At 40.1% G+C, this 21,446-nt stretch overlaps 1 protein-coding gene across 5 annotated transcripts in view; it reads right to left on the bottom strand.

The window, feature by feature from the left end:
• Positions 1-1,520: 1,520 nt before the first annotated feature.
• pax6b (paired box 6b) overlaps positions 1,521-21,446 on the bottom strand; it is a 26,634-nt gene continuing 6,708 nt past the window's right edge. The window contains exons 2-14 of one of the 5 annotated variants that reach the window (XM_017032525.2): positions 20,762-20,985; positions 16,584-16,637; positions 15,510-15,533; positions 12,015-12,145; positions 11,676-11,711; positions 11,371-11,586; positions 10,117-10,282; positions 5,647-5,805; positions 5,052-5,134; positions 4,802-4,949; positions 4,149-4,261; positions 3,688-3,829; positions 1,521-1,828 (exon numbers count right to left, since the gene is read on the bottom strand). In XM_017032525.2, the coding sequence (XP_016888014.1) occupies positions 1,743-1,828; positions 3,688-3,829; positions 4,149-4,261; positions 4,802-4,949; positions 5,052-5,134; positions 5,647-5,805; positions 10,117-10,282; positions 11,371-11,586; positions 11,676-11,711; positions 12,015-12,145; positions 15,510-15,533; positions 16,584-16,637; positions 20,762-20,774 (1,371 nt within the window). In that variant the 5' untranslated portion in view covers positions 20,775-20,985 and the 3' untranslated portion in view covers positions 1,521-1,742. Of the gene's footprint in view, positions 1,829-3,687; positions 3,830-4,148; positions 4,262-4,801; positions 4,950-5,051; positions 5,135-5,646; positions 5,806-10,116; positions 10,283-11,370; positions 11,587-11,675; positions 11,712-12,014; positions 12,146-15,509; positions 15,534-16,583; positions 17,151-20,761; positions 21,441-21,446 lie in introns of those variants that run through there. The other 4 variants (XM_025055395.1, XM_017032526.2, XM_008310596.3 and 1 more) reach the window with 4 other exon arrangements.

Below are 21,446 nucleotides of genomic sequence, written 5' to 3'. Positions count from 1 at the left end.
TCTGGTTAGTTTCTGATTTATCTTTGGCTAAATTTTATAAAATCTGCCCCAAAACTGTGTAACTGGATTTGACACAAGATTAAAGAGGCAAAAAAAAACGCTTCCTTTGAGACACATTTTACTGTACAAAATGTTTTTTTTATATTTTTCACAAAATACATTTAGAAAGCTCCATTTTAAATAAAATTAAATTGAAATATTTAACAAAGACAGCGTGTTGACGTTGAAGCTCGTAATGTGTCCGTGTTCTACCTTGACGTACGTAACACACTGAAACAGAAAAAAAAACAAGAGAAAAAAAAGAGAGAGAGAGAGAAATGACAGATGATGCTAGAAAACCCGCCCATGGTCTGTTTTCATTATAAATAAAGACTGCGAGGCGTGGCTGCCACCTCACAAACTCCAAGCCAATGTCATCGAAACAGAATGTCTTTCTTTTACAAAAAGTTTAGCAACACAAGACTGGAGAAAAAAAGAACATTGTGTACTAGATGAAATACAAAGGCTTTGGTCTGTTTTTACAATCAACAATGATTAAATCTGATATGTACTCGTAAACAACTGCCAAACACATAGGTTTAAAACTCTTGTCAAGCAATGTTGAACCATAATTATAGGAATTAAATATTTCTAGTTGCACAAAATGTATTTTGACCATAGGACACTATAATACAACTCTAGCTAAGAGACAAACTGTACCTGACCCTAGAAAGTATTTTAAATGATGTATGATGTAACATTTATAGAATATTCTCAGGGATTATAAATGAAAAACAACCTTGCTTTGAGAAACCTTTCTGGAAGATTTCCGTAAGGGAAGACGAGTACTTTACATTTGGACATAAAACAAGCTGGGTTATATCGAAAGACGCCGTCTACCATTTACAGATTACAGGGTTCTTCTGACTTCGCTGCCTGTTCTCCTCCATTTTTATGCTCTTAATCTGGAGTCCATCCACCCAGCCAGGCCGTGAAGGGGTCAGAGTCAGGTGACCTGTAGCCTCAAAGGCTCAGTGGATGGTCGGATTTAAGTTTCTAAATATCCACTGGTGAGAAATAAAAAATCAATAAATATTTCATTTTGACACAGTTAAGAGTCTTCCCTCCACCTTTTTTTTAATGATATGCAAAAAAAAAAAAGCGTCCGGGGACCATGCAAAGCCTGGTAGAGAGTCTCGATATAAGCCGATTGAAAAGATAGTCGTGGCAGAATCCTCCTGTGGCTCTCACACAAACTCAAGACCAACCTGGTTCCTAGCAGTCTGTCTATCAGGACTGGATCTTGGGTTTTTTTTATATTAACATACAAATGAGCTTTTTCACTAACACACCAGAGAAAAGTAATAGAAGGAAACAATGTCTTAGGTTGGGGGGTAGATGCATAATAATAATAATAATAATATTAATAATAATAATAAAAGAAAGAAAGATTGATAATTGTTTTGTTTTTGTTCCATTAAAACTCAACACCGGGCACTTTTACACAGGTCCACTGATTTTTGTCTCCTTCTTTGTCCAAGTCCTGGTTCGAAGACAGAACAGAGCACAGTCCTGATGGGAAAACAGAGTCCAAACGTTTTGTCAGAGTCCGTGTCTTCTCTCCCGTGCCTGGTGTGTGTGAAGGGCTGTCGCCGCCGCCGCAGTCGCCGCTAATGCAGCTCCTGCCGCCGCCGCTGCTGCCGGAGCTCAACGGTGAATGTAAAGGTGAAGGTGGTGCTCACAGGGAGAAGTAGCTCTTGTCTCTACTGTAGTCTGGACCAGTACTGAGACATGTCAGGCTCGCTGCCTGGGACTTGGACAGGGACAGACACTCCAGGAGAGATGAGTCCTACACACACACACACACACACACACACAAATGGAAATAGGTCACTAACTACATTTACAATGTCAGCAACATTTTCCAGAAATGCATATTCTGTTTTGCTTTATCATCTTTTTACACTAAACAGGATCATAAGACACAAAAGAAACACTTAGGTCGATCAAACAGTTGATCAATTTCAGGCAATAAAAATAAGCATTTATATTGTTGTATTTCTATTTGTTGTCATATAGAGACATGCTTTGTCAACTTTTTTCAATCAAACAGAATTATACATTTCCATTGATTATGTTTGAGTTAACCTTGTTTTGCTAAAGTTTAGCCCTGTTCTCTATTTTTTGTTTCTATTTTTTGCAGTTGCTTTTCATATTTTTTTACTCTTTTTTTAAAACGTGTGGTTTATGTGGCAAAAGACTTAAAACTAGAAACCTTTTCCTACTGAGTTCTCAGACTTTAAAAAACTGAGCCTCATTAGCTTCCATTTTTTTCTAAATTATCTTTTAAATCCATCAGAGGACGTTTGATCGACCTCTGCGGCTTCACAGTTTGAGCCACATGGCTAGCTTCCATTCCCTGCGTAGACCCGACCCAGGTAGACAACAGTGGAGCCTCGAAGAGCCAGAGCCCTGCGCACAGGCGCTCAGTAAAAAACGGCTGCATGCTCAATAAACGCGGCGTGTGGCAATGGCATTTTAAACAGAGGGAGTACAACAGCAAATGAATCAAATTAATTAGCAATTTAGCACAGAGGAAATGTGGTTCTGCATGATTAACTCCTCATGACTATAAGCTGTATATATGGCTGTGGGTAACAGCATGCTAACGGGCCGGAACTAAACCGTGGGCTGGATTAGTGGCACTGACATGAGGCGCAGCGAGCGGCCGCTTTCATGAAGATGACAGAAAGTGAAAGGACAGTGATGCATGTGTTTCAGCCATGAAGAGGCTCAATAAGGAGAGACGGCTACAGAGTGGCGTCACGGTGACGCAGCAGAGAAATTCACTCGTTATGACAAATGTAGCATAGGTTTTATATTTTATATCAAACATTTTACTAATTCTTTTTCGCTAACATTTAGCTTTTATTTTTTGCTCGTTGCTTTCAACAAATTTTTTCTGTTGAATTCATAGGCTTTTTTTGTGATGAACACTTTTCTTAATTTTTTGGCTGCTTTTTAAATAGTATTCCTGTGTAAATGGCTAATTCTAGACATTATTGTGTTACATTTGGGTTATCGTTTGGCTAACTGTTACAGAGTTTGGCTAATGTTTTACGTCTTTCTTGGCTTAAAAATATCTTAAAATAGTTTTTGAAATATTTTTTAGCTTACATTGAACTGTTTTTCCTATAATTAAACGTGTTGTCCTTTTTAAGCTGGCAGTTTATTTATCTACAGTAATTATAAACTCATTCTTAGCAATCTCACATGTAATTATGTTACATTTTAAACCATTGTTGGGTTAAGGTTTGGTTATCTTTGGCCAGTTTTGTTTTGGTTTTTTTTTAGCTAACCTTTAGCTTCATTTTTGTTAAACTATATTCATAGTTGAACTCCAGGTTGTTTCTTCCATGTTTTCATGTGTCAAAGTCATAACCTGTGTGTTTGTGTGTGTGTGTGTGTGTGTGTGTGTGTGTCAGTCAGAATCCTGTTGGATTTAACAAAGACAATGAAAATCCCCATCCTTACATTCTATATACTTGAGGTAATTGAGTTTTTTTTTCGCCCCAAGCCTTTCCAATTTCTGACCCTGCTGTTTATTCCTATATACTTGGGGTAACTGAGGTTTTTTTTTTTCTCCCCCAGCATTTCCAATTTCTGACCCTGCTGTTTATTTTAGGAAAGCATAAATGTGCTGCCTACCTGTTGAGGTGGTACCAGAAGTGGTCATTGATTGGCTGTTCATATGTGCCTGCATATGAGGGGGCGTGTATGTGTCGTAGCTCCGCCCGTTCACAGGCGGACTGGTAGGCAGCATGCAGGAGTAAGAGGAGGTCTGGCTGGGCTACAGACGAGGAGAGAACGGTACATTCATTTAGTTCTGCTCCTACACAAACCCACTGATTCAGAACATATACGTATACTTTAGAGGGAGGTGTTGAGGCCTGTTGATATCATTTAAATCAGTGTTTCCACAACAGTACTAGGATTTTCAGTACTGCACCAAGTAGTTTCATCAATTCAAATTCATTCAGGAGTAAGGTGTAGTTTCAAACTCCAGTTCAGTGTTGGGTCCCAGGGTTTGATCGTCTACGAACCACTGATTTAAATCATAACATGTCATTAAATCTTCACATCTTCGCGGAGACTTTCTTTACACTTACTTGCATAGGTAGATTGTTGGCCATGGTGAAGCTGGGCATGGGCGGCAGTGCACTGTAGGTGTTTGTGAGAGCGGCGTCTGGTCTGCCCAGCATCGAGCCCGAGGTGAAAGACACTGAGAGAGAGAGAGAGAGAGAGAGGAAAGGAAGAATATACAGTCAGTTATAGTCTTTAAGACTCATGAGGGGGTCGGGGGTCGGAGTCCTGGGTGAGGACAGGGTCCACCTTGAACAATATCTATCACAGGGCCACATATAGAAACAGACAACCATTAACAGTCACATTCACACCTAAAGTCAGATTAGATTAGTGATCATCAACGGGTGGCTCGTGGGCCAAATCTGGCCAACTCAAACACCAAAGCCAAAAAATATATATATATATTTATATTGTAATATTTATTTGACTGCCCGGCCATCCGACAAATATATTGGTGATCTTAATTTATAGTGATCAACTGATTGATCAGTGGAGGAAAAAAATGTATAATGTTCCTTGAGATTCACAGTATGAATGAGAAAATGAGTTAGATAGGTACATACTGTACAGTCCACTGGGGATCAAACCTGTGATCTTCTTGCTGTAAATCAAGATCACTAACCCCCCTTCCCCTGTCTTGAAGTTGTTTTGAGTGACCATTCTGAGCAGCACTCACCTGGTGTAGTGGGCTGTGGAATGGCCTGGTACACACTGGTGCTGAAGCTGCTGCTGATGGGGATGTGACTAGAACTGTTGGCCTGTCGGCGCTGGTTCCGCAGCTTCTCCTCTCGCCTCCACTTTGCTCTTCTGTTTGAAAACCATACCTGGGACAGAGGAGAAAACGAATGAGGTTTTGACTGTTGACCTCCTGCCCCCCTCCCACCACCCCCCACAACCCTAACCCTGCTCTGTTGAAGTGCACTCACCTGTATCCTGGCCTCAGGCAGGTCGATCTTAGCTGCTAGTCTCTCTCGCGCAAAAACATCCGGATAATGAGTTCTCTCAAATTCTGTCACAAAGAAGACAAGCGTGTCAGTTAGCATTTAGCTATTTCTAGGCTAATATTTGACTCTATTAATATTTGCCAGCTGCTAGTAATTTTCATTCCATCGAATGCTTGTGTCCTGAATTTTTTTTTTTTGTTTTCATTTGTTGCTACATATACTTGCTAATGTTCTTGCTTAGTTCTTTTTATATAACATTACATAACATTTTTACCTACGGCTAACGGCTAACTTTAGTTCATTTTTTTCCCCATTTTAATCTAACGATTATTATCTGTAACCATTTTTGCCATATATTCATTTTTAAGACTATATATCAAATTTATTTTGGATGAACTGTTTAACTAAAATTGGTTCCAAACTGGATTAGATTTCCTCTAAATTCCACTGTAGTGCATTTCTGAATCACTGACTCTGAGTCGTGACAGAAGGAGAACGCTGGTCCTCGGGTGTTTGAACGTGGTCTTTAGAGTAGACTATCTTTAAACCTTGTTGATTTAAGGAGTTGTGTTCGGACCTTTCTCCAGCGCCTCGATCTGCTCCTGTGTGAAGGACGTGCGGTTCCTCTGCAGCTTCCTCTTCAGCTGCAGCCGCAGCTGTGTCTCCTCCGAGTCCTCACCGTTGGAGCTGATGGAGTTTGTGTTTTCTCCTGCTCCGTCCTGTTGTTGGCAGCCATCTGCAACACACACACACACACACACACACATGTTTAATACATAAATAAACAGGGCTTTAAGTGGAAATATGCATTCAATTATGTTAATTGCGTAATTAATTCGGTGGGGTTGGTGTTAAATGCTGGAGTAACATTGTTCATTAAATCCACTGTCAGACTTGATTTCACTCCAGCATCAGATGGATCGGCGTGTCGCGCAGCAGCACCGCCAACAAACGCAACCCAATTTAAAATACAAAGTGAAATAATTGGTCTAATAAAATTAATCTAATGAAATAATTGCACAAACAATTTTTTTTTCATTGGCTGTTTCTTTCCCAGTCTTAAAACATAAACTTTTCAAATATATTCAAATCCCCTGACATTTTTTTTTTCCATTGGCTGTTTCTTTCCCAGTCTTAAATCAGTCGATAAACAATCGTAATACAAACATATATTGGCGCATTATGTCCCAGACATTTTAACAGATGACAGATCTGGAGTGCAGGCCGGACAATCACGCTCATACACCTGATCAAAAGTGTGTATCAGTTTTGCTTAGATCCAGTGGTGGAGTTTGCTGGTAGGAGAAAAACCTGGTCATGCACATTCAGCAGTGGTTTCCACCCAAAGCTGTAACTGGCAGAGATTTTTTTAGCCTTAACATTAACAAAGATATGGTAATAAAATCGCAGAATCAGTTAGAGGCACTTTACAGATGCGTCTTAACAAACCTTTTCAAGTATTCCTTCTAGAACTTTCTGGCCGAGGCTCATAAATCTGGCCCTACTTTGATTTTTTTTTTTTTTTTTTTGGCAGCCCATTATTAGGCTGCAACCAGGAGTTTGCAGATTGTTGTTGTGCTCGGGGGAGCAATACCAAAAGAGTTAGGGGGTCAGGGGGGGCTTTTTGCTCTTGCACTGTTTATAAAATATTGTGGGAAAAACAGGCTGGTGAGGGGAAAAGCTCTGTGCTCCTCAACAATGGCGTGTGTTGTTGAAAAGGTGAAGAGAAATGTGACAAGATGTGCCGAAGCTCCTTTCAGACATGTGTTTAAAACTCTCTCTCTACCAGACCCTGACTCTCCCCCACCTCCCCCCTGTTTTTTTTTTTTTAGGCCAGAGTGGAGCCTGAATCAATGGTGGTTCCCATATGGGCGTTGGTATGGCCATTGAGGTGACCACCAACTCTTGAATAGGAGAAGACGCTTTTCAGAGTGATACAATGCCTGGAGGAGTATAAGGGAAAGCATTAAACTATGGCCAGAGTCAGGGACGAGCACTGAGCCCTGGGTGGGTGTGATATATGGGAGGCAGGGAGGAGGCGGAGGGGGTGGAGGAGGAGGAGATGACAAAGGGATTCTCCGGCTCTCTCTGGAGCTGGCACTGGCTCTAGTGCTCTGCCATTGTGCTCCGTGAGGATCTGCAGTGAGTCCACTGTGTTAACCCTTATCCAGCAGCATCATTAATCACGTCCCGCGGCCACGTCCACGCCACTCACCATTGCTGTCCTCAATTGGAAACAAATGAGTGAGAAGAAAACATGCAACCCCCCGAACAAGCAAAAAATAAGGGCCAATCCATTCAACTGGCCCCTGCTCTGCGGTCCCTCCACTGCGCTGCGGGCTCTTCCACTAATGTGTGTCTGCATGTCGGACATCATTATCACACTGAGGAGTTAATGCCAAATTAAGCACAGGGGGAGCAGAGCTTTATGGAATTTCTCTCTCTCTCATGTCTGAGCATGTGGAGTCAAGAGTTCGACTCCATTTCTGTTTTGATTTTTTTTTTTTTTTATGCAGATGAGTTTGTTGTGGTTTGCAGGAGCTTTTCACGTTGTCTCTGATAAAGTACTGATAAAGTAAAGAACAACTTTTTCTGCTGAAGCTTCATCAAGCTCTGGCTCGGGGCCCTGCTGTGGTACTGTGAGGAGTTTCATACGGCCCACAGTTTTATCTTTTAGTTTCCATTTAGATTTTCTTTTCACTTTTATTAAAATAATTATAAGCTAATTAACATTTAGCTTAGCTTTTTTTAGCATTTCATTAGCTATCTCTCTCGTCAGTCAGCCACTGTCTACCTTTTGGCTAACATTTAGTTGTTCTTGTGACTTAGCTGAAACTAGCTTACCTGTGGCAGTTTATAGCTTATATTTATTTGACTCTGGGCTACATTTTTGATGACTTTTAGATATTTTATAGATAACAACGTGTGTCTTTTTGGCAAGTAAATATAGATTTAAAACTACCTTTGTCATTTTTTGCCCTATTTTAGTTGTGTTTGTGCGTTGTATTTTTTTTTATCATTTTAGCTGGCATATAATTTATAAATATTTTCTTTTGTTTATTTTAATTATTGTGACTGTAGATTTCATGGCCTAAACCCTATATTAGCGGGGTTTAAGGTCAAGATTAAATGTTTTTCTAGAAACCAGTGTGGCTTAAATTTAACCAATTTTATAAACATTATCCATACATATTGAAATATCTGTTTTGCGCTAAAAAAACTGTATTAATATGTTTTGTTATAGTTCTAAAAGGAAAACTAATCCTCGGGTAGTTCTACTTTAATGAAATAAAACTAATCCTCGGGTAGTTCTACTTTAATGAAATAATATTTGGGCTGCAGGGAGAGTGGCTGTTATTTTACTGAAACCTTACATCTTTGACTCAGAAATAAACTCAGAAACCACGTGGTTCGTGATCGCTGGCCTGTGCCTTCAAATAGACTCAAAGCGTTGTTCTTCATTGCTATAGTTTGTATGAGCGCCGTGTGTTTCTCTGCTGCTTCAGTGCAGCTAATCCACACAGAGGAGTGTGAATGTGCAGCCATTATCCTGGTGCCAGACCCAGTGACGCTGCGATGGGATTTGTTTTCTTTAGAAAAAGCGCTGGGAAATCAACTCATTCTTTACATCACGGTGTCTCAGCCAGTCAGGCGGAAAAGCAGCAGCAGCAGAAAAAAAAGACAGCGACAGAAACAGAGAGAAAGATACCGACGAGATCACAACAGTGTGGAGAAAAGATCTGAGAGCAGAACAGAAAGTGAATCTGTGGACGAAACACTGTGTGTCTGTGGTTCAGTCTGATACACGTGTGTCACCGTCGTCGTTGTATTATTATTATTATTGTTGCTGTTGTTGTTTTTTATTGCTGTCGTTGTCATAGCAATAATAATTTATAACGATTTGTCTTAGTGTTACGTCACTTCCTAATATCTGAGCATCGTTATTGTTGTTGTTTCTTTGTTATATGAAACATTTTTTTGAGAGTAAAGATTTTACTAATTTTCAAGTTTATATGCGCTAATACAATTAACTTGTAAATTATTTTTTATTATTATTATTTTATCTTTCTGGGGGGGCGTTTTTTGTCTTTTTGTCTTGTTTTACTTACTTTTTCATTTGTACATTTTCTATTTATTATTGTTGTTACATGACATTATATAAACATGAAAAGATTCATACAAATCCCTGCTGTCAAATCCTTACAGTAATAGTAGCAACACAGGCCTCCAGACCAGGTTCTCTGGAACTATAAAACTGAGCTTTAATAGATTCTAAAAATCAAAATTCTCGATTGTATTTTTTTTTTAAAGAAAGAAAATCAAGATTAATATCGTGATTTAAAACACGATTAATAATTGCGAGTTAATTGATTGCGAATTTATTCAACTGTGCTATTGCTAAAATAATCCGGAGCACAGCTGCATTAATGATGATATTATTGAATAAATATAATACGTTGAGTTTTCCATTTATACATTAATTTACACATTAGTTGTTTTAATTAACAGCCTGCTTTTATAGGGCACTCTTTAATTCAATTTGTTTAGAAAACAAATCTAAAAGCGTGGCGTTATGAGTTGTACCGTGTTAATCATAATAATAATAATAATAATAATAATAATAATAATAATAATAATAATGGCTGGGCCTTCAGCAGAACGCAGCCTGACCCCCACCCTGCAGGCCCTCCACCTCCACCCTCCTGCCATGATGTTGCCATAATGGCAGACAAAAGCCCGTCTCTAATGAGCAATTACACTTTAGTGTTCCCATCATTCCCAAATCATTGCGTGCGAAGGAAAACATTCCTTAGCAGTGAAATTCCGAGCGCGCCGCCAGACTGATGGACACGCACATCCATGTGCGGGACACGGGAGACCCTCAACCTGGTGGACTACGGTCCTACACGTCCACATCAACCCGTCCTCCTGGTAATTACAGTAATAACCCCCTCTGCCCCAACCCTCACCACTCCCGCCCCCCTTGATTTTTAACGCTCGTGTAGCCCAGACTTCTGCCCAGGCTTCTCCTGGTTCTGAGGCTCACCTTGGTTGGGCTGCCCTGGCACCGATGTTCCGGGGTACCAGCCGGGCCGGCTCCCCCAGGTTCCTGTCTGACCGTTGAGCATCCTCAGCTTGTCATACATGCCATCTGCGCCCATCTGTTGCTTTTCACTCGCCAGGTTGCGGAGGACTCTGTTTATCGATGACACCTGAAAGACAAATGTCACGTCACGTGAGATGAGGTTGAGGGTGAGACTCTCTTTCTCTTCCCCATTTTAACTCTTTCAACCCCCCGCCCCCTCCTCCTCCACCGCCTTCTCCACCCTCACCGGTGGAGGCACCGACACTCGTTTCTCATCCACCGGTAAACCAGATTTATTAACTGTCACAACTACAGTTTATGCTAATTTATGGTAAGTTCTGGGCTAACTTACCATTAGCTTTTTTTCTCCTCGTTTACTTATTTAACTTTTTTTTTCTAACTCTATGCTATTTGTGAGAATAACTTTTATATGTATTTGTTTATTAAAACAAATATTTAATCGATATTAAATATGTTTTGTTTAGCTATTTTAGAGGTTTTTTAATGCGTTTTACAGTGTAATGCTAATTGCTAATCCTGGCTAACAAACGTCTTTTATTTGTCTTACTCAATATTAAATATGTTTTGTTTAGCTATTTATATAAGAGCTTTTGATAACATTTGGCAAAAAAAATGCCTCTGTGTCGTGGCTAACTCCAAATTCTTAAACTGTTTTTGTCTTTTTTAAAGCATTTTCTGGTTAATGTTTAGGCTTTTATTAACTCGAAATCTGTGGTTTACATTTTGGTTTATGTTTTGTTTACTTGTCGATAATTATGGGCTAACGTTGAGTAAACATTTTAGTAGTTCTGTGTTTTTTGATAACTTTAAATACAATTTTGATATAACCGTTGGGAATTCTAGTGTTACGTAGTTATTTCTCTCCATCTTTTGTCGTGAACTGTGTTAAATTAACCGTTGGTTTAATCGTTTAATCATAATGTTAAGAAAAACGATTATGTGTTTACATTTGTATCCTTTTCACGGTTGTAATGATCACATTGATAATTAGAGACGGTCAATCGGATTGACATGAAGTCATGTTTGATACGATCAGGCTCGACTTCCTGTGTTCGCTCTGACGCACTAACGCTGCACTGGATGGATGCACATCTCCTTTTTCCTCCTCCACTGCATAAGGGGGGAGGTGAGGGGGGGCAGTTATTTCATGTGGCAAATTAAATCATGCACACAACTTCCGGTCGGTTCACTCACACTGGGTATGTTGTCGTTGGTGCAGATCCCCTCCGACAGGAGTCTGTCGCGGATTTCCCACGCGAAGATCGACGGACACTCTCGCTTGTACTGCGCGATTTTGGCGACCACCTCCGGTGTGGCGACCCTGGGTTTGCTGCCTCCGATCGCCCTCGGTCTTATGGAGCCAGTCTCATAATATCTGCCCAGTATTTTGCTCACGCAGCCGTTGGAGACCTGCATGTGGGGAACAAAAAAGACAATTCACATACATTATTTACGACTATGAAATGAATTTTCTGAGATGGGCTTCAAATAATTTTCACCTTGTCAGTGTCCAGCACTTGGACTTCATGATGGGTCTATGAACACAAAAGATATGCCTTGAATTGAGGCATTAGGCATCGTCTTACAGTATGGTTAAATCGTTGTAAATCGGCCTTTCTCTGCAAATGGTCAGAATATCAGATGTGTTTCTAGAAGAAACGCATGTGATTTTGCGCGTGAAATTATATATTTATATGTTGATTTTTTTGAATTTTTTTTTTCGTTTTTCGTTCTTTATTTATTTGTAGAAAAAAAATAGTTGGTGTTGTCCAAGTTCCTGTTTAAAAAAGAAAAAAGAAAGAAAAGAGAGAGAGGGAGAGAGAGAGTGCGCTTTTCACCTGCAGAATCCTGGAGATGTCGCAGGGTCGAGCACCACTGTGCGCAAGTTCAACTATTTTCTGCCTGGTGGAATCCGGCAGCGGTCTGCCATTAACAAACACACCACCGAGCTGGTTTACACCACTGTGACCTACACAGAGAAACAAAGAGCATCACGGTCATCACATCATGTTTGTACACACACACACACACACACAGTATAAGTATGCACACAAAGGAATCAGGTCAAATCAAACACAGGGGGGTTCGTTTAAATGAGGAGGAAATTTGATTCAAAACAGGGTTTAGATGAAATATGAGGATCACACAACGACGTCTGATGATTAATTATTTTCCTCCTGGTTATAAATGATCGACCGTACAGTCTGATTGAAAACAACTCCATCTCTGTATCGACGTGGAGAAGCGCAGCATCCAGCTCCGACCACACCGTTATCCAGCATCAGCCGCAGCCTCACATCCACAGACTGGCTTTACATTTATAACCAACAGATGCTCTGACCTAAAACCTCTCAAACAATAGAGAAATGTGCGTCAAAACGCCACCGATGCCGCACAGGTCAAAGCCACAAAAAGGCAACAATTACGCAGAAGTTTAACAACCATTCAATCCATATCAACGTTACATCTATAAGTTTAATTATGCAACCAAAAAAAATCGGATTTCATTCAAAATGATTCACCTTCGATATAATCGTATAAGCTTTCAACTCGATTCGATTCGATGTGTTATATTTGGTAAAAGGCGTCAACTGAAGCAACTTAAAGTCCTTCATAAAACAAACAGCCACTGCGTTAGACACTGTATCAATCAGAGCAACGATTGAATTTCTAAGATAAATATTCAAAATGTAAAAAAGGAAACAATCGGGTGACTTGTCATGTGAGGAAAAGTGGGTAAAACGCTTAATCCAAAAGAGGTAAAAACTCCAAAAAGCAACAATCACGCACAAGTAAAACAGCCTTAAACACTCAGAAACTCAAGCTTTTTATCAGCTGTGTGATATAAGTGAAAATGTACACCATTAAATCTCATGCAGATCCATTGCAAAGTTGAAGAAATGTGGTTAAAAGACCACATCCGCGCTGGCAAATACATGCTTAAACCTTCAGACACCAGGGCTACTGTTTGTAATGAGTGAAAAATTGTAATTAAAAAAAATTTCACTCAAATTGTCGCAAAGATGTGTAACATGCACAAACATTACTAAACGCAAACAATTACGCACGAGTAAAATCAACCGTTCGATTTCGATCCTGGTTCTAAAGCATCGTTTCCTTTCTCCACCCTTTCAGTCTTTCCTTCTTTATGTTTGATGTTCAAAACATATATTTTCTATTTACTTATCATCCCTGCAATATCACATGGCTTCTCTCTAAAGCTCTACAAAGAGTCATGCCGCAAACCTGGAGCCCAAAGCTGCCTCCCTGCAGTGCCTGATCCGCGCTCCGCTCCTGCGCTGCCTCTCCCTGCGCTGCCGCCCGCTGCATTGACTCCGGCAGCGGTGGCTCCTTAGCAATAAATAAGCTCCAAATATAGAAGAGGGGGAAAATATGATGAGCCTGGCTGACATTTGTCTTTAAAATAAACCTAGCTGCATGTCAAGTTTGAGCTTAATTTCTAGAAATGGGCGGAAGTCGCCTCGGATCATGCACGGAAGGCTAATTGAAAAGATCAGTTGGAGCACTTGTGGCAGGCATGTCACTTTATGACACCGCTCTGCTTTTGAAAATCGCATCGTCACGACAAATAGTAGCATGATAAAACCACCCTTTCTGCGCGCATTTGGATATCACTCAGACAAAATTGGACGCTACTCCTTCAGCCTCGCGGGGAGACTTGGTTCGGAGGTGCCCGGGGGCTATGCGCGGCCACTGGAAACGAGGACGCGCATGGATTGTCAACATATTAAAAGTGACATGCAGGTTTTTTTCTCCCCCTCTCTCTCCAACCCCTGCCTCCCTTGTTTGTATTTGACAACAAATGCTCAGAGCCACTGCGGTCCTGTTGTGAGCAATCTGTACAGGCGTCTTTATCTGAGGCTTGTCACCGGACTCTGCTTTAATTTCACACAAACCATCCAAAACGCTACCCAACAAGTGTAAACCATGAACCCACGTCGTTGAAATCATGTCCTAATTTGGCCACTTTTGTGGTGTAATCTCCTGACTGACAGTAAACCCGTTATCATCCCTCCTGCTCTCTCGTAATTCCGGGATTAAGCGGAATTAATGGAGTTCTTCTGCTGAGATTGGCCTGCCAGCTTTACGCAGCGCTGCTCCGCAGGCTCCTCTCTCGTTCACTGATTCACGGGCAGCACATAAATCCCAGGATCGATACAACTATCAGATAAGGACATGACATTTAAAGGGGGAGAAGGCTCTCCTCTAAGGTTAAGTCTTAATCATGGCACAATTCCCCCAAGTGCCGCCGAGTGGATCCGGCCCCGCTGGCGTTGATTATGCGCCTTGTATTCTATTGCAAGTCGAGTAATAGGAAAACATATGGTGTCAATTTGGACGCTCCCCATCCATATACACCCAGGAGTTATTAACACAAAAGCCACCGAGGCCGCCGCGACCTTTAGACAACCCAAAGGGCCGCGGCCCAATGATATGTGCGCGGCAATAAGCAGCAGACGAGCCGGGGGAGCGTCCCATTAACATCAATCAGCCAGAGCAGGGACACTGGCTGTTGGACATGGTCTCATCATGTTGGTAATGTGTGTGTGTTTACCCACACATTTCTCCAATAAAAGACGAATCCAATGAATGTCAGATCAAATATTCTCCACCCTGTAAATATTAAGGTATCACACAGAAGTGGTTCTTTCTGCACTGGAGTTTGTGATAATACTGGATAGAAGTGGTTCTTTTCTGCACTGGAGTTTGTGATAATACTAAATAAAAGTTTTCCTCAATCTAACATTACCTTTAAATATATTTTGGACAGTACACAAATACCAAGTGTACTTCTTTTAGGATTCAGAATTCATCAAACATTATTAATGTACACAATATCTAGGTAACATTCATATTAGTAAATGAGCAAAATACTTAAAATATATAAGCTTGAAGTTGTCAAAGAAATAGTCATAAGCTAAAATATGTTGCTAAAAAGTTCAAATTAGAAAAGAAGGATTATTAGTTTATGAGTAAAAAACTCAAGAAGTCCATAAAACCTATCAATTCGACTATCTGACAGTCAAGTCAATAAAATGACAAAAATGGGGGGGGATAATAAAAATGCTAAATTAGCCAAAGGGTGAGCTTGTTAATCTAGACATAACTAAGATAACAAATATATCGCCAACAAAAATAAACAAGAAACTCAAGTAGCCAGAAAAACAAAATGTGTGGGCCACAAGAAATATCCCTAGGTACCACAGTCGGACCTGGAACCACACCTTGGGTATGTTAAATGTGCACAGATTACAGCACAGACACGTCATCAAGGTATATGGAGAGTATTAGAATAAAATCATTCCACACACCTTCATCACAGAAGTCATACACCTCTTGTCCAGCAGTAAGAGAGGAAAATGCGTCATGTTTTGTTTTTTTCAACAACACAAACCAGGTACAACAAACAAACAAAACGTAATTTTCAAACAAGTGTGCTTGCTTTAAATTGTCACTTCTTTCACCTCACGTAATATGGTTGTTAATATTTATTTCCCATATTGCACCTCATGCAGTGAGGCCAGTGGTTACATTAGAATAGGTCTGTGAAGAATAGGGAGTCATCTGCATAGAAGGAGCTATTGCTATTCCTCATGTTTCATGCAGGGCTTCTTCTGCTTCTTCTTCTTCTTTTTTTTTTTTTTTTTTTACTATTCATTGAAGCTAATCTCATATGCAGCCTGGCAGCCATGGCTGTAATGCTAATGCAGATGGCTGTGCAATTATTTAATATCAACTCAAGCAGAAAAGGGGGGGAAAGAAAATCTGCCGTCCATCTCAGTCCAATCATCTTTATATTCTATCGTCCTTTTTGTCTCTAAGGAGCAGGAGATGTGATTAACTGTACACTCTCATAGCAACTTTTTATTCAAAGACTGCGTTTTGATGATCTCAACCTAATTTTCTACGTAAAATTAAATAATTTCACACTATCTTGATCAGAAGTTCTTCTGGAACATTTTTTGTTTAAAATGTGTATATATTTAATTTAAATCTCTAATATTATGACCACAAAAATGTTTCTTTTAAGCCATTTATGGGACCGTGACCTGGATTTTGAGAACCAATATCTTCAAAACAATATTTTTGAGACCTACAGCAAATAAACTACCATCTGAAAGATTTTTTTTCTACATACTGCACCTGCCCGTCCTGAAAGATTTTTTTTTTACATACTGCACCTGCCCCACCTTAATATCATGCAAATGTATGACTGTAAGTGCAGTTTTTTCTGTATTCATAAACAGGAATATGGTATATTTCGCACTAAACCAAAGTGAGATTATGTCAGTGGGTGTTGTTGTCACACAGTCACGTGAATGGCTGCAGTAAATTAACTCACAGAAACATGGATATGTAGATACGTGTATAAGTAAAAGACTTACTGTTTTGCATCATTGAAGCAACACCAGACTCCCACGTGGCTTGGTTGTGGTATTCTGAGTATTACAGGAAAATAACAAAGAGGGTTAGTACCAAATCAAAAACACACCAAAAAAATACTGCACATATAAACACATGGCAAAATACATTTTCTTCTATTTTTGAACTTGCATTCAGCGCAAAAACAACAGGCAGGGTTCATACTTGAAAATCCTTGGATTTTTTTTATTTTATTTTTATTTTACAAATTTTTAAATTTTCTTCAATTTTCTGATGTAATTTTTTTAACAACAGATGGCAAAGCAATTGTTTTTAAAAACAAATTATTCCGAAGGAGTCTAAAGTGACATTTACCACAGCTCTAAGGTGCTGGGAAAGTCTAAAAGTTGACCTGGAAAGTGCTTGAAAAGCTGTATGAACCCTGACTATAGGTGCGTGTAGTGATAATATCAATGGTCCTGAGTGGTACGTGCACAGTATTCCAGTTAAACTTGCCTGGTAACAGAGTTGACTGTCCTCTCTCTAACAATTTAGTCAATCATCTGCCGTTTTCACTACTTAATGTCTCCCTATAGGACAGAGCAGAACAACACATTAGCACAAGCCACAGCTACTGATGCACTTAATGTGACTGGAACACTTTGATTCACTGTGAACCCTAATGCTGCTGCTGCTGCTGCTGCTGCTGCTGCTGCCAGGCACTGTGGGGGTCTGTGACCACAGCTACAACCACAATTTTAGCTAAAAAGTACTTGAAATATGGACTAGCGGGAACTTCTACTCATGTGACAAGGTGCTGGGGAATTTTTTCTCATCACAATTTGTACTTTGAGACGTTTAATTTTAAATATAAACAAGACCATTTCCAGCTTTTTCCATCTATGTGACGTGTGTGATGTTTGGCTTCTGCCTGATGCTGCTTTTGTGACTAGTACTCGACTTTCTCTCTTCTAAGTAGCTCCTAAAGTGCTATTTGTTTATCTTTTGCGCCCGGGATAATCACTTGTCTACAGAGTAGATCATTTAATCCACTGATTCTTTTCGGTGCTGACGTGTTCACTTCTTCCCAGTGACGCCGGAAACTACCGGAAAGTGTCGTTTTTTCTGGTGTTTTGTGGTTCAGGAATAACTTGTACGTCACAGAAACGGGACTTTTACGACCAGGACATCGCTCTTGGGCGGATTGATACGTTTCTTTCGCTCATCCCTACACTCGGACAGAGTTTGGATGAAAATATAGTCCCGGAAACTGGTAGTATTTATTTAGTATGTTTTACCTTTCCCACACAAAACATAACTTTAATCGTTAAGAGATTTGTCAAATGTGTTGAATCCATGTATTCCTTAACAAGGGCTGTTAGTAAAGTCTAGAAATAACAATAATAATTCACAAGATAATAATCAGTACATGAATGACAGACCTATCCAGCTCTCTCTCTCTCTCTCTCGTTCTCTCTCTATCTATATATTAATTTTGAATTATTTTTGTCCACTTTTGACACTATCTTTGTCTTTGCTACTCTGTTGTAACTTTAACTGTGTTTTGCGGCCATTATACTGGATTTTATATATTTAGAAAACTCTCTCCTCCTCTTCTCCTCTTGTGCCGCCTCCTAAACTTTTTTTTTCTTTCTTTTCTTTTTATTTATTTACTACATCCTTATATCTTAATTTACTCCGCGGGTGTAACACGAATACACACACACCCACGCACACACACACACACAGGGAGAGAAGAGAGAGAACTTCCACACAGTAAAAAACACCAACAAGTTCAGATTAATACAAAGGGCCGGAGGCATGTATCCACCCCCTCCGGGACCATTCAAACACACACACACACACACACTCTCTCTCTCTCTCTCCCTCTCACACACACACACACACACGACCGTGACCGCGCTGCTGCCTGTTTTGCGTGAATGTGTCGCCTTTTTTGTGTCGCTCCTTTTCTCTCTATTTTACCGTTGCCGTGTTTTTTTAAAGGCCAGAGAATTGGAGTAAGAAGTAATTTCTTGTTATAAATATTTGGTGCTTATTTTGCGCTGCTGGTGCGGGTTGTAAAGCGGGCTCCGGGCGGACAACAGCGCAGCGGGGCGCTCAATTGGAAAAGACAAATGCGTTAAAGAAGCCATTGAAAAGCAGGCAGCAGATAAAAAGGGGGCCCGCGAGGGACAAGTCTCAAGTTTTTCTCCGGCTTTTTCTCTCCTACTCTGTGCGAAGTTGTGCTGGGAGCAGACAGGAGGAAAAAAACACAGAGGCTGCTGCTGCTACAGCTGCTGCTGCTGCTGCTGCTAATGCTGCTGCTGCTGGACGTGTATAAACCCAACACAGATAACGCCGATATGGGTTTGATTCCCTTCTTAGGACTGCGCGTCATTAATCACATTCAGATTCCATCACAGTGACACCGACGCCCACGGTCCGCCTTTGTTTTGAAACATAAATCGTCATAAACTCAACTAAAACAAGATGATATTAAATCACCGACTTGACACCAACGTCCCGATTTGATGAATTAAAAAAAATGAATAAATCCTTTTTGGTTTGTACGATGTTAGCAACCTCCGATCGGTGTGTGTGTGTGTGTGTGTGTGTGTGTGTGTGTAAGGCCTGAGTGGTTAATCATTTATTTAAGGTCGAAAGCTCAAACGTTGTTGTTCCTGCGGTGAAATAATGCGAGCTAATCTGCATTTCTTTTCCTTTGGTAATCCCTGACAACAAGGTCTTAATTCAAACATGCTTATTCTGGCCGCTCGGCTACAGAGACAGAAAGGCTTCAGGTTTAAGAGGAATGACAAAAAAAAAAGAAAAAGAAAAAGAAAAATCTAAATCATTGAATATGAGTTTGAAATCAGTCACCAACAGGTTGGAGCCCAACCCGCGTCATCAACTAATTCAATTTAATTTATTTAATTGTATTGGATGGAATATAAAAATACAACAAATCCTAATTGAAATATAACAACACAATTCAAATTCATTTATTTAATTGTATTGGATGGAATAGAAAAATACAACAAATCCTAATTGAAATATGCATTAAATAATAAATCAATAACAGGTCAATATTTAATATATATATTATTATCATCGTACACTGCGTTCGATTTTTTTTAATTCATTACGGTAATTAAATGTAAGTTAAATTTTATAATTTTACCTCGTTGGCCAACAAGTGAATAAATGAAAAAAAAAAAGTATGTTAATGTTTAAGTAGATACTTAAATAAACGATGTTTTGGTCACATGTATAAATTCTTTCAGTAAATAAGTATGTTAATTATTAAGTAGATACTTAAATAGACGATATTTTGGTCACATGTATAAATTCTTTCAGATTGTTTTCTGTATTTTATGGATGGTTAATAATTAAATACAGACTGAGGTTTGCTGAATTTAAGCAGTGAAACAAAATGAATAAATATAAACATCATCCACCAAATTGTAATTTATCTTTTAGCATAAGAGCATTTAAACTGTTGACATCCAGGTGGAGCTAATGTCTTGACTTCGTACGTGTCCAAGTGTTTGTTTGTTTGTTTTTATTTAAGTTTAGATATATTTTTTAAAAAGTCTCTGAAACAGACTAAATGGGCCTCAATTGTCAGGAATAAACTGTATAAATGAATAGAATGTTTTTCAGAGTACATGTTAAAACTACAATTTTTAAGTTACACTTGGAAAACTGCATGGTTTCACTCAGTGGATCAACTAGTCTCCCAGTCATTATGACATGCAGGATGAGTTGGTGTCCTCACTCCTACCGTGGAACCCTGTCACTACAGGTACACGATAATACTGCAGTTTCTGAAATAGCGGTTGTAGCAGCTTACAGTCACCAAACACACATTTCTGAGGTTCTGGTTGTTAAAGAGTGACAGGTTTGACCTGCACCCTTTTCCTCCACGGGTCATTACGCACCACTGTCCACTGTGATGATCAGTTTTCTGCTCCGTCTGGTTCAACGTTTTTGGTTTGTTTTTTTAAATTCATTGCTGTCATTAGTAAACAGTTAAACTCCTCGGGCCCTAAAAGCAACACGGCCGCAATAAAACACCCGACCCAGGGGCTGAGAAACTACAACACCGAGCCCCAACCATTACAGCTGAATAATAATAATAATAATAATAATAATAATAATAATAATAATAATAATAATAGTTTGGTCATAGACTCACCTTTTTGGGGCATCCTTCGTCCTGGGCTGCAGCCTGTTTTCTCCACACCACAGAAACAGGAGAAGAAAAATGAAAAAAAAAAAAAAAAAGAACAAAAATCACCACCGCTGCTGCTGCTGCTGACCCAGATCGGGCTCCCGCTCTCGTGTTCACTCTGTGGTCGGAACTTTGGATGAAAAAAAATAGTTTCCAAGTGCTGCAGGTCGGAGACGGAGTGGATATCCCTGCGAAGGAGACAGAGATTGACAGTCAACTCAGATGTCAGGACGCACGGAGTTTGGCGTTTGGCGCAGGATGTGCGAGTGCGGAATGAGAGAGTGGGGAAGAGAGAGAGAGAGAGCGCGCGAGAGAGAGGGGGAGGAGGAAGGAGGGTAGAGAAGGAGGTGCATGCGTGCCGGGTTGAGAGAACGAGCGCACACCTTTGCTGATTGGTGATGGAACGAGTGTATAAATGTGTGTGTGTGTTTCGCTCCTGTGTGCAGTGCGCGTCTTTCTGCGCCTCTCCTCCCTCCGCTGCTCTTCACTGGCCCATTAGCGCGACCCGACCTCTGTCATCATCCCCCATATAAACACTTCCCCCTGCGCCACAGCCAAAGCGGGAAACGGGGCCGAGTCACAGCCACAGAGAGAGAGAGAAAGGAAAAAGAAGAGGGGGTGAAGAGAGAGAGGCAGAGAGAGGGAAAGA

This window comes from Cynoglossus semilaevis, chromosome 5, assembly GCF_000523025.1.
Source record: "Cynoglossus semilaevis isolate Cse_v1.0 chromosome 5, Cse_v1.0, whole genome shotgun sequence".
NCBI lineage: Eukaryota > Metazoa > Chordata > Actinopteri > Pleuronectiformes > Cynoglossidae > Cynoglossus > Cynoglossus semilaevis.
Note: the sequence above shows the minus strand (reverse complement) of the source record. Positions and strands in the feature narration are given on the sequence as shown.